The sequence below is a fragment of the Mus pahari genome, chromosome 19 (assembly GCF_900095145.1).
Source record: "Mus pahari chromosome 19, PAHARI_EIJ_v1.1, whole genome shotgun sequence".
NCBI classification, from domain to species: domain Eukaryota; kingdom Metazoa; phylum Chordata; class Mammalia; order Rodentia; family Muridae; genus Mus; species Mus pahari.
Genome location: NC_034608.1, coordinates 42,493,765 through 42,520,134, shown reverse-complemented (window position 1 = coordinate 42,520,134; position 26,370 = coordinate 42,493,765). Strand labels below are relative to the sequence as shown.

Below are 26,370 nucleotides of genomic sequence, written 5' to 3'. Positions count from 1 at the left end.
AAAATCACGGGAAGGTCTGAATCGGGATGTTTCTTTGTTAAGAGAGAATGAGAATTCCGGTATGGGGACAAGCAAAAAGTATCTCAGAGACAGGAGAGCTGGGGACAGACAGACAAAAGAAAGGAACCAGACTCTGACACTTTCTAGGAAGGCTCATTGGTTTTGATGACTTGAACCCAGCTAGAAATGGGCACCTTTGACTTGAACCCAGCTAGAAATGGCCACCTTTGAGTGCAAGGTCCAGAAAGCGTGGGCTTTTATTTCACCCAAAGCGATATTCACAGACACACCCCCACCCCCGAAAACAACATGGCTGTGGACCTCAGAGCGATGTAGTCAAGACTGGAGATCAGAAGCCGAGGCTAGAATTGGTGGTTACAGGGAGAGGGTGATGCCTAAGGACACCAAAGCAGAGGACATCAGAAGAGCGCACCAAGAGCCCCTGGGTATTCGGACTCAGTGTACAAAGTGTCAGAAAGACGCAGTCAGCACAGAGGGAAGAAATCCGGGAACATGGTGGGAGAGAGAACATGCTGAAAGGTGACGCTGCCTATTGAACCCCATCACTTCTCTCCAGATTTCTCAAGTGCTCCATACAATGTCTCTGGGATAAACATTGTTATTCCTGGAAATGTGGAAACAGGTGTGGAACTTTAACCCTCTCCTAAAAGGGCCACACAAACAACTACAGGCTACAGAGCAGATCCCTGCCTGAGTTGACGGTGGGCAGGTCCTGAGCCAAGAACCCCTGGGGGGTGAGCGGTGATACTAGCTCCCCAGGCATCACGTGATAGACAAATCATTTGACTCCCAAAATCTTGGGTTACTAACATGACACTTTCTAATTCTCTCATCTTGTCTATGTTGTCCCTTTCACTTCTTGTGTGCGATGGTTTGATGGCTTTATAACGTTAAGGACAATTCTTGAGAGGGCTCAGAAGGAATCAGTGAAAATAACGTAGATAGAATTGTAAAGCTATAGTGAGTGAAAAAAGAAATAAAAAAAAGAAAAGACCTGAGTGCTCTAAGGGATTGTGGAGGAGAAGGTTTATTGTGGATTTGGGGAAGATCATAGGCAGACTTCGGGACATCTGGGAGAGTCCAGACTGAACATGACCCTGAGCTGGGCCATCTGAGGTGAAGGGGGAAAGGAAAGAAGAGAGCCAGGAGAGTCAAGAGTAGACAAAAATGAGCAAGTAACCAAAATAGTTGGATTATATAGGGAAGCACAGACTAGTCCCTGGGCTGGAGAAGTTTAAGTTAGGGGGCAAGGTATGCCAGCCATTCCCTATAACAGGTAGGGTATGGACTGAGGAATTCTGGGAGAATGTGGCAGCAGGTCCTCTTTGAAATGTTAAATAGGCACCCCCAGTGCATCATCTACTTTCAAAAGCTTACTCTGGAACAGGAGACATGCTCTCCAGCGCGTGGGGAAAGCCTTCTACTTAGCTATCCAACATTTTCATGTCCAAAGGAAACTCCAGTTCCCAAACCCAAACTCCCAAAGGCAGCCCAAAGATCCAGAAATGAGTTCAAGCTGGACTGTAGGATTCCTCAGGAATCTGTGAAACTGGCTTCCCTCTACCAAAAGGAGTCATTTCCCTTCCCTCTGGCAGAAGGGACAAGTGACAACCTGTCAGTCTATGGAAGCCCATGCTGACCTCCAGGCTCCCTCAGTATCTGTTACAAGGATCTATTACCAGTTTCAAAGCCCAGTGCAGGCACTCCAGCCCTTCCCACCTCCTCCTCTACCTTCCACCTCCTCCAGCTCATGGGCTTCCCTTCTCAAAAGAAACCTTCCCCTTCACCATACCATTTTGGCAATATCTTTACTGTAAGTTACTTGTATACAAATGTCAAGTTGTGAGCCCTGAAATCTCATATATATACAAATAACACTAAACAGACTGAGAAGGCTGTACTCTGGAGATCAGGGATACACGTATATTTATATATTATATAAATATATATATTTATATGTATCTGGAGATCACATATATTTATATGTGTTAGTTAGAAGGCAGCTTGTTTCTGGACAGATCATGCCGGGCCAGCACAGTCCCACAAGGAGAGATTTTATTGGATCGGGGGGGAGAAAGCAAGGAAGAGGAGAAAGAGGAAAAGGGGGCGAGAGGTTGGGAGTCTCAGTCTTTTATTTGGACCATGACATAGATGCCAGGTAATGAATGATGCACAGGCGGTTGCCATGGCAACAGACCCAAGAGGGTCCTTGTCGCTTAGGGATGATGTTATAGCTGGAGTCAGAGGCTGATTATAAAGTTTCCGATGCTAACAATGCATATATATGTAATGATTACAAAGAAAAAGAGGCCATGAATTTGAAAGGAAGGAAGGAAGTTAGGAAGGTAGGAAGGCAGGAAGAACAACAAAACAAAAACAAACAAACAAGCCAATAAAACTGACTCCTAGTTTAGGAATTTTGATACACTGCCAGAATCCCTGGGGAACCAAACTCGTGCTGGGTATGGATCTGCACAGCCTTGGCTGAGAGTTAAGTTCGTGTCTCCCATGTTACGGTTGTCCCTGGATTTAAATGCTGCTTTCTCATATTTTATGAATGAGAAAGGAAAGGGGGTTGGGGCTTCTCTTGGAGTCAGCATTTTAATTCTTAATCTTCATTGTTGACTTACTACTTGGCTTTCTTTCAGAATAGATTTTCGGCCATCCTGGAGTTCAACCTCGGGGCAAGGTTCTCCCCTACTGCTAAAGCACCGCACAACCACAACCACCACAGAAGACAGAGCTGGGAAGCTCCCTGACCCTGGGCATTCCTCTGGTGCGGAGACCTCAAGTGAAACTATGGAGCCTCAGAGTCAGAGCGCGAAGCTGGAGGTGCCGTTGTCCTTGGGCAGATACCACATTTCTGAGGAGTATGGCTTTCTCCTGCCTAATCCTCTGGTAAGGGTTGGCTTGTCTCAGCCAGCACACGTGTCTAGATTGTTTGACTGTACCTTATGTGGTTATTAGAAGGGTCGGGATAAGTCACTAGCTGGAGGGAGACTGCGAATACAGTCCTGCGATTCCTGGAAGAGCAGAGGCAACTGCTGCTGGGGACAGCACAAAGCCGGTGTCCCCCTCCCCTCCCGCCCCCAAAGTTTCCTTAAATATATGTTAGTTAGCCCTGACTAATCAGAAGCAAAGATGCTATCAGAGAGACTGGAGACATGCCGTAAGGACAATTAGAACCCTGTAACTACAGCAAAGAGCTGTGGACATGCACACCACCACACGGTGTAACACAGAATAATGGGGTGACCCCACTGTGTAGCCACTCTGCTTTAGAGACAGGTTCGCCATGCCACCCAGACCTAAGCAGCCAAAGGGCTTAGCCTTCTGTGTTGATGCAAACCAGTTTATCTCACTTGCTGGTGACAGCAGAGATAGCAGAGACAATGGGAGACCTGCAGTGTTTTTCAGAGCCAGGAAGAAAACTAGATGTTATCGGGATTTTCCGACATGCGGGAGGAATGTTGGAAAACAAGCAAGCCCGACTTTCAGTCCAACTGCACAGCAGTCTGTAGAACACCTGCTCTTTTTAAGTGTAGTCTGGGCTTGGAAGACGTGTCCCGGCAAAGTGCTAGTGGCAAAGCCCATGCTTTTGGCATCTTTTAAAAGCTGACCGTACCTAAGGGAGGGTGAAGGCCACTGAGTTAAAAGTCCAGGGACCCAATGTTGCAGCCATGGTAACTGCTAATCAGTACCGACATCCTGACTCACCTAGTTCTTCTCTTACTTGTGATTAAAAATATCAGGGTCTCAAATACCTATCACAGTGAGACTCTTGCTGTTTTGAAACAGAGAATATTTATTTATGTAGCCCAGGCTGGCCACTTGCCTCCACTTCCTTACTGCTGGGACCATAGATGAACTCCCACCGCAGATCCTTTTGTGTTGAACGTTCCTGGAGGGATCTAATTGAAGAGAAGAACTAAGTTCTCCACAGAAAGCTGTCAGCTACAACATTGATCATAGACATCTGCAAGCTGTCCAGGTTAGGGGTTAGTCATTAGAATCAGGGCCAGATCTCACAGCCTGCATTAAGCCAGGCCTTCCTGCTGCTCTCTCCCGGACAGTCAGGAAGCAGCCTGTACTCTGACATGATAGCTTACAGCTGATGGCTCCTGGCTCCTCCGTGCTCCTTGTCACGCAGGCCCTGCTATAAACTAAAGTGCCTGATGTGACTTCCTGGTGCCTCATAAAGTTATTAAAAGTCAGATTTCTCCTTTGTTCTCAGAATTGGTTCAAGAGCCCTCAGGGGATTTGCTGAGGGGGTGGGTGTGTGGGTTCTGAAGGGTGCTTCCCTAAAGGGGTCCTCTGTACTGCCCACAGATCTCTCATAGTCTCTGTCTCTCTCTGTTTCTGTCTCTGTCTGTCTGTCTGTCTGTCTCTCTCTCTCTCTCTCTGTTTCTGTCTCTGTCTGTCTGTCTGTCTGTCTGTCTGTCTCTCTCTCTCTCTCTCTCTCTCTCTCTTTGTGTGCGTGTGCATGTGTGTGTGTGTGTGTGTGTGTGTATTTTGTAGGTAGGAGGATCAGAGCCTGAACTACACACAGCTAGATCCTGTGACTCTGTCTCAAAGCAGAGATGCAACCAAACTCTCAACCATGTGAAACACCACAAGGCACATTCCCTCCTGGGTGTGTGGTCTCAGTCCAGCATATTCCCGTCCTTTCAAGTTTACAGGAGAGGAAGGGCTGATGGCAGACATGCCCTTGTCATCACTGGGCATGTGTCCTGAGTTTGGAAAGAGAACACTGCCAAGCAGGGACATCTGGGCAGGCCACAGCTATGGGGTCTTTCTGAGCTGCTTTCCTCTTTGTAAATACTGGGACAGGACAGACAGACAGACAGACAGACAGACAGACAGACAGACAGACAGACAAGACACCATAGCAACATTAAGTTTTCCCCCTATTTGTTAGAAAGGATCTATGGTATGGTGTGGTGGATGAGTACCCCTTAAAAAAGATCCCTTGGACTATCCAGAGACTACCCCATCCGGGAATCCATCCCATCATCAGCCACCAAACCTAGATACTAATGCACATGCCAGCAAGATTCTGCTGAAGGGATCCTGATATAGTGGACTCTTGTGAGGCTATGCCAGTGCCTGGCAAACACAGAAGTGGATGCTCACAGTCAGCTATTGAATGGAACACAGGGCCCCCAATGGAGGAGCTAGAGAAAGTACCCAAGGAGCTGAAGGGGGCTGCAACCCTGTAGGTGCAACAACAATATGAACTAACCAGTACCCCCTGAGCTTGTGTCTCTAGCTGCATATGTAGCAGAAGATGGCCTAATCAGCCATCATTGGGAAAAGAGGCCCCTTGGTCTTGCAAACTTTATATGACCCAGCACAGGGGAAGGCCAGGGCCAAGAAGTGGGAGTGGGTGGGTAGGGGAGCAGGGGCGGGGGGAGGGTATAGGGAACTTTTGGGATAGCATTTAAAATGTAAATAAAGAAAATATCTAATAAAAGAGAGAGAGAGAGAGAGATCCCTAGTGCTGTTCACACAGAAAGGAAATATTCCCTGTCCCACCCAGCTACTTTTATAAGCCCAATGATTTCAATATGATTCTTTGTTTCTGTTTCAATTTTCTTTCATTTGTGTGGGAGTTTTCAATGGTAAAGGAGGAGGAAGAAACCTTGATTAGGATCAGGTCCTGGCTGCCCCAAAGGTCAAGACAGACTCAGTTCGGCCTCACTGGACAAACAGTCCTGCAACTTTACACTGGTTGGGAAAGAACAGTGGGTGTGGCCCAGTCCAGAGCCCCAGGGCACAGCCAAGACCTGTTCTTCTCAAGCCAAGGGCAAGCAATGGGCGGCAGACCTTCTGATCACTTTCAGAAACTCTCACTGAAGAAAACGTAGTTGGCTAGCGAGTTCAAGGGTATTTATTACCCTATCCAGATGTTCTATCAGTTCAAAGACTTCCAATTTTTAGTGTCTCTACGGAGCTTTGCTCCTCACATCTGTAAAAATACAACAAGAATTCTTTGCTGAGACATCCATCCTCTGTGTACATCCGGGAGGACAACGAAACATCTTTTTCAGATGAGGAATGTGAGGACATCAGTTTGCAGGAGAGGAGTCGGTTGAGAGGAGGCAGCAAGAGGCTGGCCTGTGGCAGAGCTATGACCCAGAGTGCCAGACCTGCTCTGGAAGTTGATTTAACATTCTTCCTCAACACAATGTGACTGCTCCTTGAGTCATTTCCTCCCACAGCTCTCAGGGCAGGGCAGGTTAAAGCAGTGGGTCCTGGGCTGTGGGGTGAGACCATTAGGGGAGTTTCAACAAACAATCCAGATGCCAGAGCCCCACCCTGTTTCTTCTGACTCTAGACCCAAGAGCTGTAAACTGGGAGAACAAACCAGCCAAGCCTGCTGTAAAGGTGCCACGGCCAACGGAGATGCCTAAGTGCAAAAATAAGAGAGAGAGAGAGAGAGAGAGAGAGAGAGAGAGAGAGAGAGAGAGAGAGAGAGAGAAAACCAGAGGCAGAGGCAGAGGCATCTGGACGATTCCATAGTAGAGAAAGAAGATGGCCACCAGACTGGACATGGCCAAGGCTACCTGGGAGGGAAGGAAGAACATCAGAGACCAGAGAAAACCTAGTGAGGAAGCAGGAAGGAGGTGGGAGGGTGGAGAGAAGTTAGCAGGGTTCCAAGAAGAATGAGTTGGGAAGGGGGGATCCTCTGAGCTGGAGGGGGGGAGGGGAGGGGAAGAGCTGAGAGGGACAGATGCTAGCACGGACTTTGAGATGAACAGCAGGTACTTGTGATAACCGGAGGCCACAGGCTACCATATGTCCCTTCTGCAAGAGGTAAGGGAAACCATTCCTTTAGGTAGAGGGAAACCATTGTCGCAAGTCCCTGGGGAAAGCTGGCTTTTATCTAAACCCCAGAAATCCTCCTGTAGTCCAGGTGAAGCTCAGTTCTGGATATACGGACTGCCTTTTGGAGTTTGGGGAACTGGAGTTTCCTTTGGACCTGACAGTCGGGAGACATTGCACAAGTACCCTAGGGTTAGACACAAGACTGACAGGAATGGCAATGAGGACAGCCTCCGGGAAAACCAACACACCCCTTCTTGTTCAGAAATTCTAAGCACTTGGTTGAAGCATTGGGCCACAGCTGGAGAGAAGACCGGGTAGGAAACTAATTGCCACGGACAGCTGTGTTTTTCAGATAAGACAGAAAAGAAGAGGTCTAACATTGCCCTGAAATATGCGGTTGTCACCAATGATCTCTGGGCACATCGGGGACTTGAAACACAATGAATCCAGAGTCTGTAGTAGAGACAAAGAGGCCAGGTTGCAAAATGGTTAATGTTGAACAGTCTGGAAAATGTGTATGGAAATAAGAGAGACTGTAATAACTAAAGTATGGGGTTTGTCCTTGTGCCAGTATTAAAGAACAATAAAATAAGAAGGAAAGAAAGAAAGAAAGAAAGAAAGAAAGAAAGAAAGAAAGAAAGAAAGAAAGAAAGAAAGAAAGAAAGAGAAAAATGGAGGAGAGTCATGGGGAAACAGGTAGTCAGGTTTGAATTAAAAAAGAAAAAAGAAAAAAAGAAGTTAAAGGACATGACTAGTCCCAGGTTTCTGCACCAAATGAATTTTAAAAAGAAAAGAAAAGAAAGAAGGGGAAAAAAGAAAAAAGAAAGGAAAAAAGGAAAGAGAAAAAGGAAAGACAGACAGAAAAGAAGGAAGGGAGGAAAGAGAAAGAAAGAGAGAGAGAAAAAGAGAAAGAAAGAAAGAAAGAAAGAAAGAAAGAAAGAAAGAAAGGAAGGAAGGAAGGAAGGAAGGAAGGAAGGAAGGAAGGAAGGAATAGAGGAAAGGGAGATCCTGGCTACTCCTAGTTACTGTGGATAAATGGGAAAGCATGGCCTGGGAGAGTATAGCCAGAGGCAGGGACAGCTAGGGAAGTCCAGAGTGTTCAAGACCCTGGACCACCTGAGGAGAGGGAAGAGGAAAGGGCAGCCCAGCCCCCAGGCTAGAGAAGTTTAGGGTAGGGGCAGGGTTTGTCAGCCAGTAGGCCACTGTAACAGGTAGGGACTAAGGGATGCCAGGAGAACCTGGCAGCGGCTTTGATATGCTAAGTCAGCACCTCTGCCTTTTGTCTTGGGTTTGAAACCCAGGAGGCCTAAGCAAGAGGGACCAGCCAAGCCCAACTTGGAAAGCAGAGTTTTAAAGGGTGAAACAATCTACCAAAAAGGTTCTCTCTCTTCTAGCAAGATGCCCAGGCTGCAAAGAGACTTTCCGGGGAGCAGGGACAGGACACACCCTGAGGATGGGATGCTAAATCAGTATGGAAAATATGTGTGTAAACACAGGAGGCTCCCAAGATCTATTGGTTTCCTAGCACACAGCCGTAAAATGGCTAGCTATTTTGGAACAGTAACCAGTTCTCTGAACTCCCCGCCAGCCTGTCCCCCAGTTTCCAGCCCTCTGTTTCAAACTTCTCCCAACCCTTCCACCCTCAATCCCCTAACAGTCTTCTTAAACAATTCCTTCTCCCCATTCTCCCAAGACTAGCCACTCCAAACGGTAACAACCATGTCTTCCACACCAACTGCCTTCTCTTCTCCCTCTGCTAGCCCCATCCCCTCCTTCCCTGCCTCAGCTGGCTCTCTCTTTTATACTCTGTCCTGTCCCCAGACATCCAAGAAGCAACCAGTGCTGAAGGTCGTAATGTCAAGCCGTTCTAACAGCTAGAAATTCTTAAAGGGGCCAGTTGACTGGCAAATGGAGACCCTTTGTTATTTATTTATATATTTTATATATATGAATACACTGTAGCTGTCTTCAGACACACACCAGAAGAGGGCATCAGATGCCCTTACAGGTTGTGAGCCACCATGTGATTGCTGGGAATTGAACTCAGGACCTCTGGAAGAGCAGTCAGGGCTTTTAATCCTGCCGAGCCCATCTGGAGACCCTTTACAGGTCCAGGAGCCCAAGATAAATAACATTACAGTTACATATGACCCAAACTCAGGTGAGCTAGACCAACGGAGACTTAGTCTGATTTCTGGAAATGGGAATTAAGGCGCTGGGCCTGCAGCACTCCCCCCCCCCCCCAAAGCCTGCAGTGCAGAATCTGCCCAGGCCTTTCCCAGGCTCTGGTAGCTTCAACAGCTTCCTGTCTATTAGCTCCTGGCATCTTCCCACCCCTTCCTCATGTGGCCTTCTGCTGCTCAGCGTCTCCTCCCCTGATGCCTTTTCTTCTTCTTCTTTTCTTAGAAGGACGCTGCTCATTGGTTTTTAAGACCCAGGCTAATCCCAGATAATCTCATCAGTAAAGATCCCTCTCCAAATAGTATCACATCCTTAGTTCCTAAGGGGACAACTTATTTGTGTTTTAAGACTCGGGGCAAAGTATGAGCAGATGATGCAATCTTAGGAATGCTGACAGAAAGAACTGTCTTGTCCCGCGATTCCCAAACCTGATCTTTCAGGCAAGAGTGTAAAAGCCAAGGGGCTTTGGGACATAAATTCAGTGACTGAGTGCATTCCTACCATGTATGAAGACCATGCCAAACATAGACATAAATAACGAAAATTAAAGATTAAAAGTAAACAAGCTGGCCAGACGTCATGGCAAAGGCCTGCATTCCTAGCAACTAGCAGAAGCAGGAAGGCGTCAAGTTCTAGGCCTGCCTGTAACACTGAACAAGTATGAGACCAGCCTGAGATATGTAGACAAAGAAAACAAAACAAAACAAAACAAAATGAAAGACCACTGATCAATCAATAACATAAACGTTCAGGTTGGTTTGTTTTTTGTTTTTTGTTTTTTGTTTTTAATTTTCCTTTCCTTGTTCTTCTTGTTTGTTTGTTTTTTGTTTGTTTGCTTGCTTTTGTTTTTTTCAAGACAGGGTTTCTCCGTGTAGCCATCCCTGGCTATCCTGGAACTCACTCTGTAGATCAGGCTGTCTTCGAACTCACAGATCTGCTTGCCTCTGCCTTCTTAAGGCCAGGACTAAAGGTGTGCAGTCACTGCCATCTACCTGCTGTTTCTTTACTCCCTGCATTAGACACCCTCCCCTACCTGCCAGCGCTCTGGGATAGAGACTGAGCTAGGGAATGGAGCCTACAACTTTCATCAGGTGCTATGTTTTAATTTACATTTCCTATTCCTCTATACTTATTTGTCTCTGGAGATTCTTCTGGACAAAAATGTTCATCTTTTATAATTTCTAAATAGGATACAAACATTAAAATATATTTATAATGTACTCTTGTATATCATTCATGATACCTATCTTATTCGTATTATACTTCCTTATAGTATATAACATATTTTGATAACAAGGTCATGAGGTCCCAGGCCTGGAACCAACTTCTCCTGGGAATTAAATGCCCCTTGCTTCAACTTCTCTTTGCTGTGCCATGGTGCCAGCCCTTCCTCTGTCCGACCCTCCCATCCCCCACTGAGGTTCATCTAGAGTAGAACCTTCCACATGAGACAGACTGCCTTAGCCCTTGTCTTAGGGGTAGGCTGGCAGGGTTACTATTTATATAAAACATCCTTTCAATTCCATTGAAATTGTAATCGGTTGAAGTTACTGACACTGTAATAGTCTTAGCCCTCTGGAAACAGCCTTTGGCAATGAATTTGACTCTGTTTCAGACAACCATCATTTTCCTGGAAGTGGTCTCTGGCCCATTACATGTTTCATGCGCATCTGTGACATGCTCTGGGTACAATCAGTGTGACTCACTAAGAGGGTGTTCCCGTTTGCTTCTGGTTTCTGTGAGAAAACAACCAAAAGCAACTCTGGAAGGCATGGGTTTATTCAGCTTGTAAGTCCCTGTCACAGTCGATCGCTGAGGGATGTCAGACCAAGAGCTCAAGCCCTGGATGCAGGAAGCAGAAATCAGAGAACTGATGCTCCTTGGCTTCCTCTCAATTTACACTTCCCGGAACCACCTGCCTAGGGATGGTCCCGCCCATAGTGGACTGGACCTCTCTCCATCAATCACTAATCAAGAAAATACCCCACAGATTTGTCTACAGGCCAATCAGGTGGAGACAATTTCTCAGTGAAGGCTCCTTCTGACTTAATGTCAAATTGGCAAAAACTAACAGGCATGGATGGGAACCAATCATAACAGTGCTCTGTACAGTTCTCCCATTGCTCTTTAGACCAGTCTTACAAGGCTCACACAGCTTCTCCTGGGAATTTAAGGCCCCTTGCTTCAGCTTCTCTTTGCTGTGCCATGGTGCCAGCCCTTCCTCTGTCCGACCCTCCCATCCCCCACTGGGGTTCTAGAGTAGAACCTTCCACATGAGACAGACTGCCTTAGCCCTTGTCTTAGGGGTAGGCTGGTAGGGTTACTATTTCTATAAAACATCCTTTCAATTCCATTCTTAATGTTTTATATGTATTATATATATTTATATTATCAATGTGTAAGGAAAACTGTACAAAGGAAAGAAAAGGATGCTCTGGGCTTTTCTTACCTGTCATCTTGGAGTTAGCAGGCTTACTATGGGTAAATTATGGGTGTCCAATAGGACAGTCATTCTGTCAGGAGCCATAATGGGACAAGCTAATAACTAGCAGGTGATCATCCTGAGATGGCCATTGTTATATAATCTGCTACAGGTTCACCCTTATTAAGCAAGGCTGTAAGGGATTCATTTTATGAAAGAGTCCTGCTATTAATATGCTTTTCCTGTTATTATTAAACATATACAACAATCACTAAGTAACAGCACAGCCCTTTGGAGCGGATCTCCGCAGACCCACGAAGATGCACTGTCTTGTAGTGATGCTATATAGACAAACAGATGACTTAAGTCTGAATGATCATCCTGTAAGAATTCCTAAAATTATATCTGTGATTATTAAGCTCTTTTATAGTGGGACTGCTATTAGGTCCTTTTCTGATAGTCAAAACTGCAATGAGAACTCTGCTAGTCTCCCATGTGTCACCAGTTAATTGCTCTTAGATAGTCACCAGACTTTCTCCTACTCAGAGCACATTCCAAGGGGTTGTAAAACAATTAACCAAAGGTCATAAAAAGGGAACTAACTATATATATCTTCTGCTGGGACAGAAGATGAAATATGGACTGGTTTTATTGATACAAAACTTCACTAATACCTTAGTTATGGTTTTAAACCTTCAGTGAACAGATGATGGATGTTTAGCCAGATAATTCCTCCTAATGGATATGCATGTAAACATTCTCTGTTGTAAACTTATATATCAATTTATGATTTGATTTCTTGTGTGAACTTGTGATGAACTTTGTAACATGTGATCATTCTGAAGGATGTATAAATACTGAGGAAAAAGAGATGAGAGGCAGATAGAGTTGAATTTTTTCCCTTTTCCCCTCCTGGAAGAATCTTTTCCCTTACTAGAATTTTTGCTCCCTTAGAGAATTTACCCGCTTACCCTGCTTAGGATCTTCCTGTTGTTCCCCTTAGTTAGCTTTCATAGGAAACTTTTTACAACTTAGTAATAAGTGCGATAATCATTTTTCCTAAGTGTCTCCTTTTCTTCCTGCGACTTCTGACCAGCAGGCTGAAAGTTCGAGCTGAACAGCTTCTGCCAAGGTAGTACAAAGGCTATTTACTTTATCCACTGCTCTCTGAGGAAGATGTGCTAGGTGCCAGACACTGCAGTTTCTGCCCTCAGAGGAACACAGAAGGCAGGTCAGCTACAGTAGCATCAAGAAGAAGCGACAAGAAAGAACTCCACACAGGGGCCGTCAGCGTTCCTCTGTTTTATGTCATATTTACTAATAAGCAGGGGACAATATCTGACATCATATGTTACTTATACATTTTTGAGCTTCTGTTGAGTAGAAACTGTAATATTCATCCCTTGTCAGCACCCATAGAAACCCAAGGCACGTGGATCTCTGTGAGCCTGGGCCCAGCCTTGTTCACATGGTGAGTTCCAGGCCAGCCAGTGTTACATAGTGTGACCTTGTCTCCAAAAATATAATATTAATAATATAAATATTATATGTAATATAATTTATAATAAATAATAATAACAACAATAATAAATGTATTAAAATAAAAGAAAAGAAAATATTAAACCATGCTTGTAAAATATTGCTTTATAGGACATTATTTGACTGCGTTTTAACCAGACTAATACTCATCAGCATTCTTTCTCAAAAGTTAGTACCACTCAAGGCCTCCTTGACCCACTGTCTCGGTTATTCAGCACTAATGATCTAAGTGTATTCTTGGCACACAGTTTATATTGTTGACAGCACTTTGTATTGTTTTTTTTCTTTTCTTTTCTCTCTTTCTCTCTTTCTTCCTTTGTTTCTTTGCTTCTTTCTTTCTTTCTTTCTTTCTTTCTTTCTTTCTTTCTTTCTTTCTTTCTTTCTTTCTTTCTTTTATTTTTGATTTTTGAGATAGGGTTTCTCTGTGTAGCCTTGGCTGTCCTGGAACTAACTCTGTAGACCAGGCTGGCCTCGAACTCAGAAATTCGCCTGCCTCTGCCTTCCAAGTGCTGGGATTAAAGGCATGCCCCACCACTGTCCCGCTTGTTTTTTCTTTTGTGTTTACTTTTTTCACTTATATAAATAAGCATTAACCAGGACACTTATCTGTAATAAGAAAGGACCGTGAGGCTGTGTGGGCAAAGGCTAGAGAGAGAGAAAGGCCAAAGATTTCATTATTCCCATTCACCCCACTTCTGGGTCTTTTGGATTTCAGAATAAAAGACAAAATCAACACCAAACAAATACCCCACAACATTTTAAACATCCAATTTCCTCTTCTTTGTCACTTACTTTTTATACTACACCCCTTCCCTCTTCCAGGTCTTTATCCTGGGCGAGTATTGGAAAGTTTCTATGAACTTTGTGTCAGAAGGGGTTTGGCCTGGCCACCTAGCACATGTGCTGCAGAGGGAGAGTTAATGTCCCCTCTCCACACCCTGGGAGCCTTAGATGTTTTCTCTGTTCCTGTTGCTATGGTAAGATGTCCTGTGGTAAGCAACTGAAACAGGGAGGGAGGGGTTTGTTTGGGTTCACAGTTCAGCAGAAGCCACCAGTGGCCTGACCTTAAGGCATCTGGCCATGTCCCACCCAGAGTCATGCAGCAGAGAGCGATGGATGGTGCATCTTAGCTGTCTTTCTCATCGTTCCATAGTCTAGGGTCTCGGCCCATGCAATGATGCCGCCCACAGCCATCCTAACTAAACAACCTCTCAAAGCCATGCCCAGAGACTCGCCTCTCAGCCATTCCAGACCCTGTCAAACTTTCTGTACACTTTCTGTATTTCGGTGTGGGAAGAACAAAAGAGGAGCCTCATGGCACAAGCACCTACCGATTAAAGATAAACATCAGTATGAAGACTAGAAATAATATTAAAAGTGACTTTGGGAAGAGGGGTAATTTTTTAAGTATGATTTTAAGACCAGGAAAACGAATGAGATATGGTTTGCTTCATTATTCCATTAGGAACCGCTATTTAAAATACACATAAAGGACACCATACTTGGGATATATATATATATATATATATATATATATATATATATATATATATATATATACTGGGTTTTAGTCTAGCCTGGACTAAAGGACGAGACTTGGTTTTAAAACAAGGGAAAAATTGAGTGACTAAAGCTTATGAAAATTGAACTTGCAGGAATCTAAAATGTTAAATCTAGAATAATAACAAATTGATAATGATTCAGGAGCTACATAGCTCACCTAACAAACCACGCTGGAACCTCCTAAGCATTATCATTTTAGACGGGAGGGTTACTCTTTCGTCTGCTGTCTGCTTTAGCGAGTTCATGCTTTTTTGAATGCAATGTTGACCCAGAAGACTGTATCATCTTCTTCTTTAGGAATTGGGAAGCCAGCAACAAAGCAACTGAGTAGCAAAGACTTATTCTTGGCTAAGAATAGGAGAAACAGGAAACAAACTAACAAGTTCACTGCGTGACCTGTTGTGGTCATAGCCATAGGATCAAGGAGTTGAGTGGGAGGGAGAGGCTGCTAATCAGGAGACATATTGTTACTGGGAGACATGTTCAAGCATTTTCTAAGACTAGGTGAAGATTTCCTAGGAATTCCATCAATATGACTTTTTCAACTATTTTTAAAATTTCACTTATTTATTTTAGTATGTGTGTGAGAGAGATAGAGATATAGAGAGGGAGGGAGGGGGGAAGAAAGACAGAGAGAGAGAGAGAGAGAGAGAGAGAGAGAGAGAGAGAGAGAGAGAAGAGTAGAGGGAAAGGGGTAGAGAGAGGAGGGGCAAAGAGAGAGAAACAGAGACAGAGAGGGAGGGAGGGAAAGAAGAAGGATAGGGGGAGAGGAGGGAGAGAGAAAGACACACACACACACACACACAGAGAGAGAGAGAGAGAGAGAGAGAGAGAGAGAGAGAGAGAGAGAGAGAGAGAGAGAGAGAATTCTGATGTCACATTATGACTGGAGATCAGTGGACAACTCAGGAACTGGTTCTCTTCTGGCACCTTGTGGGGTGCAGGATGACCTTAGGTCCTACCTGCTGGCTAGCCTGCCTTTCCCATCTTTTATGGATCTTTCTAGTCATCTCCCTAGCAAGGAATGACTGTGATGCTACTGAGGTTGGTTGGCATGGAGCATGTAATGTAGGTGTTATATTGTGACAGTAGAGGTGTTTTGCAGTCACGCTGGCACTTATCTGAGACCCAAATAATTCTGGCCAGCCTACCTGAAGAGCAACCTCTGGCCTATACTATCTTGTTATAACAGGAAATCAGATTAGAGCAGGGAAGAAATTCTCTAGGCTAATTAGGAAGACAGCCCTCTCCTGCCCTCTACACTGAAACATTCCTTTAGTGTCTTTGGAACTATTATTATTGTTATTATTATTATTAATAGTAGTAGTAATAGTATTTTGTTTGTTATTGTTGCACACATTAGGCAATGAGCTAACATTTCCCATCATGCCTACCATCATATAAATGTTAAGTTTGAGTTAGGGGCTAAGCAGACCACATTTCCACGTCGTCTTACAGGTACTTGCAGGCCCCAGCATAGAACATTTGTAGGATTCTGACAAACTTCCAGAGCCCCTCTGAACTTCAGAAAATACTGAATCCCAGAGGTCCCACAGGTCTCTACCCTCCTTTCTGCAGAACCTTCAGAGCTGATTCTGGGCGTCCTGATGCTACACGGAGATATAAAACAACCCGTCTGAATGTATCAGACAAATTCCCTAGATAACCAGACGGGAGAGAGCAATGGCTAAGTCACATCCCCTGGGGGTGGGGGAACCTCATTAATTAATTAAATGAGTAGATGTGGTAGGTACATGTATGAACTGACATCAAAGAAGATGCGCGCTATCTAACCAGAGACTTGCCTGATGCTACTGTAGGGCAAATTTAAATCTGACAATTAAGAGTAACCAATATAATTCTGTACTTTCTTCAGTCTCTAGAGTAGTGATTCTCAATCGATGGTTCAAGACCCCTTTGGCGGGTTGCATATCAGATATTTTGCATAGTCAACATTTACACTATTATTTGTAACTTGTAACAACATTACAGTTATGAAGTAGCAACAAAATAACTTTATGGTTGGGGGGGAGGGTCACCACAACATGAGGAACTGTATGTAGTAAAGAGTCACACACAGTATTAGGAAGGGTGGGACCCCGAGCTGTGGAGGAAAGGCTGGAAAGTCAAATGGTTTTTGAGTGAGTTGTAGTGCTAAGAGGAGTGTTTAGCAATCTTCTGTGTAAGAATGAAAGAGACCCTGGGGCCTAGCAATACCTGTGGTTGAGGTGTCACCCCCTACTTGTAAAATACCTTTCAAACTGCTCTCCTCTCTTCCGGATTACTGGCAAGGCTTGGTCCCTGTCAGTGGTTGTCAGACTCAGGCTGTGTCAAGCACTTAGCTGATGGATAACTGGCTGCAGAGCTCCACCAGAAGGTCAGCTTCCGTATGTCTGGGGTGAGGACCAGGCGTCTGTGGGTTGAACAGTTCCTGAGGGATTTGGGTACTGTGGAGGCTGAGCGCACTCGGATGCTTTGTGGTTGAGTTTGTCTGTTGAGTTTGCAGGAGTCCATGCATGAGACACTGGAAACCAAGAGTGGCAGCCTTCCTCTGGGATCTAAGGGAAAAGAAGAGACTGCAGCCCAGAGTCTCGGGTCTCAGAAATGAACTGCTTAAGGTTTCTCATATAAGCTGGGAAGGTGGAACCCAGCTAGGTTTCATTTAATTCTGAGAGGGTTCCTTATTTAGGTACCAAAGAAGGAAAAGGCACCGCCAGTGGTTAGTGACAGCTTCTTTTCTGAGTCCCAGCCACTCAAGGGGGCATCTGAGTTCTACGGACTTTACGTGCGTGGTTTTCTATTTCAAAGTAAACGTGAGATATTCTAGTCCAGCATTTCAGTCACTATGTTCAAATATATTCTAAAATGTCCAGATCATACCAGCAAGACTAAGTTGATGGTTCACAGATACATCAGCATGAATCTGTCATCTATCTATCTATCTATCTATCCATCTATCTATCATCTATCTATCTATCAATCCCTATCATTTATCAACTATCTATCTATCTATCATCTATCTATCTATCTATCTATCATCTATCTATCATCTATCTATCTATCTATCTATCTATCTATCTATCTATCTATCCCTATCATTTATCAACTATCTATCTATCTATCTATCTATCTATCTATCTATCTATCTATCTATCTATCTATCTATTTTTTCTCTCTCATATCTTTCTCATATATATGTATATGATGTATATGTGTATGTATATGTATATGTATATGAGATCCTCTCTCTTGAGGATGGAATCAAGGTTCACAGTCCTAGGCAAGTGCTGTACTCCCGGGCAATAGGGCAGCCATCACTTCTATTCTTAGTCTTTCTCTCGCTGCCAAATGCATATCAGCTTCAATTCTGCTCTCTTCGGCTGTGGACCTGCAGCTGTTTCCTGGAGAAAATGACACCATCGACCATTTCTCTCCAGGACAAAGGCTGGGTGGGCTGGGAGGGTGAGGGTGGGTGGGGTGAGTGCAGGACAGGAGACCAAAGACTGAGCCTGATGAGGGTCTTCCCCAGCAACACTTCCACCTGTCCACAATTACAGCCACCGTTCCCCGTGCAGTTTAACTCAAGGCTTCCATTTCATCCTGAGTTACTTCAGAGTCAAAGAAAGAAAAGGGAAGATTAAATGAAGTTCAAAACCTCCCCAGCATATGGCAAGATGTCGGAAATACTAGGGTTGCAAACCAACCAGGAGTTTTAGCCCAGAATCACAGGAGATCTAGATGTTCATGACTCCTACTGCCCATCACCACCACCCCAACAGTAACAAGAAGTGACACGTGGGTCTCCTGTTGATCTCTGCTTCTCAAGAGCTGGACTTTCAAGTGTTCTGGCTTCTCACTGGCCCTCTGTGTCGTCACATTTGCTTAGTGTCAGCTCCCCTCTCCTCTCTCCAGTTCTTAGATTATTCCACTCTGTAGTCTCACAGCCTGATCTTTACCCCTGTGAGCTGAGAAACTGGATCCAGGGGAAACCAAGCCCCGACTTCTGCATCTGCCAGGATACATCTCCCTCTCCGCTCCTCCTCACCTTCTCCATGTCCTTCTGCCCCTGTGTCCCCTGCCCCCTCTTCTTCCCACTGTTCCTCTTCCAGTGGCAGACCATAAACTGCTTACTGCTCTTATCCCTTGAAGACCTCTGTAAAGGCAGGTTCCCTTTCGCTGATGTCTCTCCTAAATATTCCGTCACATCACCCCACACTTCCCCAGCACAGGACCATTTGAACTTAGCTTCCAAGATCCTGTCCTCAGTTTCTATAACAGAGGGGTAGAGAAACTGGCACGAACCTCTTTGTGTTGTTTTATCTCTAAGGGGTGGCCTTATTTTAACTCTGTATTGATGACCTTGACCTTCTGATTATTGTCTTTCAAAAAATTATCTTATGTTTCAACTGCCATATGCTCTTTCTCTATGGCTCATTGAACCCCTAGAATGTTATTTTTATCTATGCCAGTGGAGTCAGTTCCTGTGCCTACCTTGTAACTATCCCCCAGTGTGCTAATCTAGGCTTTCTTGATGTTTCAGTTTGCATAACCTTCAGAAGCCACACCACACTCTGCGCCTTCTCTTTTAGTGACTTCTGAGTCACACTTCTTGGCACATCATTTGAATTTCTACAGAAGTGGAAGCCGAATTGATTGAGAACTGGCTTTTTGTCCGTTCTGACCTCTACTTGCATTTCCTATATGTGCTCTGACCCGTTGCATGGCCGCTCTGTTCATAAACACGGTCATGGTTTTCATCCCATTTCTTCATAACTCAGAGGCCCTGTGGGCTCCATCCATGTTTCATGTACATTTTCTGAAAGGCCAAATAATCTTCTCTCGTGTCGCATACAGCTTTCTGCTGAGTTCGCCCAGGTCTGTTGCTCATATTCAGAAACTGACACAGACAATGGGAGTGGGTGAGTTTCAGTACAAGTGGATTCATAGAGATAGATGCAACCTAACTGGGCAGCTCAAGCCTTTGATTCTAGCTATGCTGGAGGCTGAAGCAGGGAGGGGGGGGGTCTCAAGGTCAACAGCAGCCCAGGAAATATATAAAATAAAACTATATACTTGACTCTTATCTACAATGTAGTATGTGGGAGGAGGCTGGGGTAGAAGATTGTGAGTTTGATCAACCTGGGCTGCATAGGCAAACATCTGCCTCAAAAGACTGAAAGGAGAAGTCACTTTCAGACTTCAAAACCAGGCTCGATTGTTATGTTTCTGGGACTATTTCCTTTTCACTCCCATAGTGGGCTGACGGAATTAACCCCCACCCCTTCTTGAGAGTCTCAAGCCCACACCCCAGTACAGATTGGGATTTACATTGGGACCCATTTTTCCTCCACTCATCCCCTCCCGTGCTATATGATAGGAGCCCAAGATCTGTAACCCTGCCATGTGCGTGTCCGTGTGGCTAGTCTAGCCTAAGGCCAGGCTTGCCGTAAGTCCTCTTTGCACACCTGAGTTGACTTAACTTCTGAAGAGCTCTCCAAAGCTGCTCTCTGTAACATACTCAGCTGTTTCTATTTGAAACGCAGGAAGAACTTCCGGATCATTACAAGCCTTGGATGGAAATTGCCCACAGCCTTCCTCACTTAATCGAGAGCCACCAGCTCCGAGCTCACGTGTACAGGGTATGCCGATTTGTCCTTTGCTTCATGTTCCTCCTCTCCCGACCTGTTCCGTCTCCGTCTCCGTCTCCGTCTCCGTCTCCGTCTCCGTCTCCGTCTCCGTCTCCTTCTCCCTTTCCTTCTCAGCTTCCTGGGAGTGAGACTGTTGACCTGGCCGTGGGAACTGACCGTCACCACTGAGGCTGTCAGCAAACCTGTCTTCCTTAGCACGCCCAAACTGCACCCGAGACGCTTCAAGTCTTCATCATGTGTTTGTGAAACAAACAAACAAACAAACAAACAAAAAGATGCTAGATGAGAATTGAAAAATTGTGGGGAAAGGAAGAAGACACACATGGAGATTGGCGGGAGCCATTTGACCTGCTTCTGTAAAAGCCTGCCTGTCAGGCAGAGTCAAGTCAGGCCAGGGCTCCTGGCCTCAAGGCAAGGGGCTGGACGTTCTCTTAGTCTTGGAGGAAGGAACAAGGAGGAATAGAGGCCTCTGGATGGGTACAGGCCACGTCAGCCACTGTCTCTGCTGGCTTGTGACTTTGTTTCCTGTGATTCTATAAAGTATATAAAGCCTTAGAGAATTAAACTGGAGGCTGCTGCAGTACTGACCGGACAGCCCTCCCGGTTTCTTACCTTTGTCTCTGAGTCTTCTCCATCTTTCCTATAATCCTCACTCACCCCTCAGAGGACTGCTCGACTTCGTACCGGCAGGACCAGGACGGGAGATGCTCAGTGGACTTGTCCCAAGCCACATGGTCACTGCTCTGCTTTCTCTGGGCAGGTACCTTGGCCTCAGTGTGTTATATACTAGTTTACTAGTAGAATCAAATGTCTTTCTGATTTATAAACCTAGAGTCAGCCTTGGCTATGTAGAAGTAGTGAAATCCATAGACACCACATTAGAATCTGCTTGTACCTAAGTATATGACGCACATCTGTGACAGAGTGAGCGATTTCCCTCCAAAAGGAATAAGAAAAATATGACCCCCCACAGAAGGCATACTTCGATTCAGGGATTTCATAGTAAGCGTGAAATGGAGAGTTGGCCTCAGAATCTCACTTCCTTCTTTGAGAAATGGAAGAAGTCCTCATCTAGTGGCTGTGAGCATTAGTGGCTTTTGCAAGGACCCTTTTGTAATTCCTGCTGGGTAGCAACATCCACTATTTGCATGTCACTCCCCTTCCTCAGTGTCATCTGTCACACGCACACCACAAGATGTCAGATGTTCAAGCAAGGCACTCCACCCCCAGTACCTTCCTTGCTGATGCTTAATATCTAATTATGAGTTGGTTCTAAAAATATTCATTGAATATTCCTTATAGCATATTCATAAATCAGGACAGGCAGCTAGCCCTGGTAATACTCTAGATAAACTCCCCTCCCAACCCCCCACTGAGACTGAAGACTGAAAGGGACCTGTGTAAGAAAGTGCAACTAAAGGAGTTAATTGTTGCACAAAACTCATGCAAAGCCTCACAAAGGTAGTTTGTACACGCTGTTGACACATTACACTAACAAAAACACCAAGGGGAAAAAAAGATGGGGAACAGAGGAAGAAAATAACTAATGGTGACCTGTGACCTACACACACACATGCACACATCACCACACACATGTGCACACATATGCTCACACATGTACAAACATATATCGACACATATGTGACACACACGTGCACACTCACATCACCACACACATGTGTACACACATGCATATACACATCACCACACATGCATGCATACACAGGAACATATAGTACACACATATCACCACACACATGGCACACACACTCACCACCACACATGTGCATGCATATAGACATGCACACACACACACATACACACACATACACATACACATACAAAACCTACAGTGAACACACTACCTTGAATCAAGCTATGAGTTTTAAGAATATACACACTGTCCCACAAAACTCCTTACAGGGTGTTTTGCCCTCAAAGGGAAAGCTCCTCTCTATCTAACTGATGTCTAGAATCCACAAAAATGTTAGTTGTGCACCAGAGGGGAAGGCAAACGGTTAGAAAGTAGAGGGTCTCCCACAAACCCATGTGTCTGTCTTCATCCACCATCTTTTACACTGATGAATGAGTTACTAGCCAGGATGCAGTGAGGCAAGCAGTTATAATGGTTCCGGGTGACAAGCAAGTGAGGATTCTAAACATGCACATGTGCTCTGCTGCAACTAGTCCGTCCTGTGAACTGATCTTGCAGAAACATTCATTCAAAAGAAAGTGCAGATGAATATGCAAAGCTATTTGCTGTAGCCACTTTCACAGCAATGGTAAATACAATGTAACAGAAGACTGGAAGGCAGAGGGAGGAGCCCAGGAATCTCCATTCATAAACATATCTGTTACATAAATGAAAAGGCACAGCTATTACGTAGTCACGAAGGCATGTGCCTGTATCTTTCCCCCACGCTACCCATCTTTGCTCCATAGTTTACTGAGCGATAGGAAGTCCGTGACAATATCTATATGCAGAATTATTGAACCTCTACTTCAATAACATGTGCATGTGTGCTTAATATTTATAGATATTTAGATGATAGAGGTAGAAATAGACATATTTACCATCTGAGAGAATCTTAACATGTAGCCCAGGATGGCTTTGAACTGGACATCTTCCTATCTCAGCCTCCAGAGTGCTGGTGTCAGTCTTCATAAAAACTCTCCTTCCTTTCTGCATGAAAACAAATGTCCTCGTTTCTATGTATTCGCCTTTGTGTCAAGCTATACTTTCCAATAAGTTCAAGAAGTGATGTCCACAAGCACCCATGTGTGTCAGGAATACTCAGCTTCACAGTAAAGTGTATTGAGGTGAATTTTCCCGGGTTAAATACACAACCAAATAATGTCAGGGAGATGACGGATGTGTGTCATTCTCCCTGACCATCTGCGGCTGTTTGAGTAATCAAAATGATTAACTAAAAAGGTATCATTTCCTTTTCAGTCCCTAGAGTCGCTTTTGAATCACATGTATGTTTAGGAGGCGAGGCCAGCAATCCTGAAATGTGCAGGGACTCCCCAGAAAGCATTCGTCTCCTGGACCCCGTTCCTTTACACAGATGCATCCTGGCCTGTTATTGGCCTTCTTCAACAACTGAGGTGTGACCGAGGACAAAGCCTGAGAAGACACGGACTAGATTTTGAACTAGACTTTGAAAGACTTTTATACTGACTGCATGCTAAAATATCTTTTATACGTTGACTCAACAAAGTACAATATTAGAACTAATTTTACTTCTTGTTTGCCTTAAAAAAAAAAAAAAGACCGTGGCTGCTGGAAATTTTCAAAGGAAACCCGTGACTCATTGCATGATTCTAGTGATCGGGGCTGTGGTCAATCCACACGCAGAACTGCTTCGTTCCTTCTTGATTCTGTGACCTCTGAGACGATTTCGCCTTTGGCTCCCGCGGGGGTGTTTATCCTCAAATTTCAAGTCATCCTCTTCCCCCTAGCGGTCGGAGGAGGAAGAGCTCTGCATACCTCTGATCGCAAGGTCCAGCCCACCCCTAGGAAGCCAGTGTCCCCAGCATTTTACAAGCTGGCCACATGTCCTCTGAGGCAAGCCTGCCGAGCAAAGGGAGTGAGGTGGCGGAGAGTTGAAGAGATGAGCGATGAGCCGGTGGCAGCCAGGCAGGACAGGGAAGCTGGCGTGGTCGGACTGCGTACTGATGCTGTTTTTCCGGGTGGCCACTCCGTGTTGCTAGGAGCTGTGGTTTCCCACCGGGATGAGGTGGAGACAGAGCTGGGTGGAAAGCCCCGCCACCTTATCTGGCTGGGTTGTGGTTGTTTGAGCGAGCCTTATATCCAGCTGAGCCATGGTTTGGGGGGGGGGAGAGTTATGCTGAGCCATGGTTTTGGGGGGGGGGAGTTAACATCCCTAACCCCACTGGGTCTTGCTGAGTTCAAAATTTTAATACAGTTAAAGGGTTCGAAAAGTTGAGGGCTTCCAGGTATTACAGATCTATTAATGCTGCTGTGCGGGTTTGGGGGCGGGGAGGAACTTATCTCACCCCCAATGCTTACTCTGTGATCCTCAAAGCAATAGATGGAGACCAGTGTATGGCACAAACTGGGCACAACCTAGGCTGTGAACCCCGGGACGTGGCACCTCCCACACTGCATTCCTCTAAGAGTTGGTTTAAGTGGTTGCACATGAAGCCATTTAGATGTCCGTTGGAAGCCAAAGAGCGGTCTAATAGCTGCAATCGTTGCAGGACCCTCAAGTCACAGGACCCCAGTCCTGGTCCTCCACCGTTGTTCCGGTTTTTTGTTTGTTTGTTTGTTTTTGTTGTTGTTGTTGTTTTGTTTTGTTTTCTTGTTTTCAGCTGCTAATCCTTTTAATCTCTTGACTAGATGCCTCTCCTGGACTGCAGATTCCTAAAGAGTTACCGCGAGCAGCGCCTGGCACACATGGCGCTGGCCGCTATCACCATGGGATTCGTCTGGCAGGAGGGGGAAGGCCAACCCCAAAAGGTGAGGGGTAACGAGAGAACTATCAGTCGCAGCTGAGCTCCCTGAACCTGAAACACCTGAACACCAGCTCCAGGGTCCGTTGCCCAGTTTCCAAAAATCAGTGGAAAGCAAGAAAAGAGCGTTACATTATTTTTTTTCCATTATTTTTTTTCCATTTTCCTTTTCTTTTTTGCTATGGAGCTGATTTTCTTTTAGACTAATGGCCACTTTCAAAGACTCTTCGCACCACCCCAGCCATTCCAATAATATGTGGGGAGCTTCCTTAGATCCCAAGAACTCATAAAACACCCTGCAGAATTTTATACTTCTCAATACATTGGTTATCATGATTTTCATAATTACCACATTGTACAGACACCTGGGGATCCGCCCCAAGCTCAAGGCTAACTCCTTTGTCCCAGAGCAGCCTGGGGACAGTTGGGAAAGCCAGTTTCTGGGTCCACTGAAGTAGTCATCTTTCCCCAGTGACCCCATGTACACTTGGACACTCCCTTATTTCCTTAATATTACCTTCTGCCTAGCTGATTGCTGCTTCAGTTTATCAACCCTTTGTCTAACTCTCTCCATAACTTTCTAGTTTCAGTCTGTCCCTCAGAACAGGAACCCTTTCTCTACCCCTGGAGGAAACTAATATTCCTTTTCATTTTTAAACCTTTTCATTTTATTTAATTTTTTTGAGTCGTGTCTTACAAAGCAGCCCCAGACCAGACTAGAACTTGCTCTCTTGTCCAAGTTGTTCTGCAACCCGTGATCTTCTTGCCCCAGCCTTCCAAACGCTGGCATTACAGGCCCTCCAGGCACGTGACGCCCTGTGTACTTATGCTCCCAGTCAGTGCTGGGATGGAATCCAGGACCTGTGTGTGCCCAGTTAATACTTCATCACTCGACAGGACCTCCGTTTCCTCTTCCTTTCCCCTAAGTTTCTCTTTCCCAGAAATCAAGGTGTTGATCTCATTCCAGAATGCGTGAGAAGCCTGAGGCATGCTTCAAGGGCCCATCTCACCTGCACAGAAATACTTGAGACCGAGAAGAAAGGACAGCACAGAGCTCCCGCTCCTTCAGACAAGAACACGATACCATATTGTAGCTCATCTAAAGGACTCGAGTGTCTAGGGTCTGCTGTCACCCAGGTCAGCGTGACAGAACCTCCTGATGAGTTCCGCTGCAGAGGCCCCCTAAACCAACCTCCTGAATTATGAGTTAGAGAAGAGAGGAGGGAAACAATGCCCAGGCCCCAGGGCCACCCCAGGCTCATCACCCCTCCTTTTGTAAGTCTTCCTTGACATCCTCACCACTGGGTGGGTGGAGTGTCTGACTCCCATCTTCCCATTCTCCCCAGCCCTGCCTTTTGGGGACGCTTGACGCCCTGTGAACCATAACTGTTCTCTACCTAAATCACACCTCTTCCCTAACTTGGAGGAAGAAAGAATGCCAGATACAGATCTTCTTTAAACTCTTCAGTCCTGGGCTGGGGAGAGGACTCAGTAGGTAAATTGGGAGCAAGCAGGCCTGAGACTCTGAAGCTAAGATTCCCACAACGCATGAGAAAACTGGCACAGGCAGCAGGGAGCAAGAGAGACCCTGTCTCGATTCAATGCAATCCCCATCAAAATTCCAACCCAATTCTTCACAGAGTTAGAAAGGGCGATTTGCAAATTCATCTGGAATAATAAAAAACCTAGGAT

The 26,370-nt window shown here is 45.2% G+C and overlaps 1 protein-coding gene across 1 annotated transcript in view; it reads left to right on the top strand.

Moving 5' to 3' along the window:
* The first annotated feature begins 2,739 nt into the window (after positions 1 to 2,739).
* The window catches only part of Ido2 (indoleamine 2,3-dioxygenase 2), a 47,650-nt gene continuing 24,019 nt past the window's right edge, over positions 2,740 to 26,370 (top strand). The window contains exons 1-3 of the mRNA XM_021219878.2: positions 2,740 to 2,919; positions 20,098 to 20,193; positions 24,566 to 24,685. Coding sequence (XP_021075537.1) covers positions 2,821 to 2,919; positions 20,098 to 20,193; positions 24,566 to 24,685 — 315 coding nt within the window. The 5' untranslated portion in view covers positions 2,740 to 2,820. The remainder of the gene's footprint in view (positions 2,920 to 20,097; positions 20,194 to 24,565; positions 24,686 to 26,370) is intronic.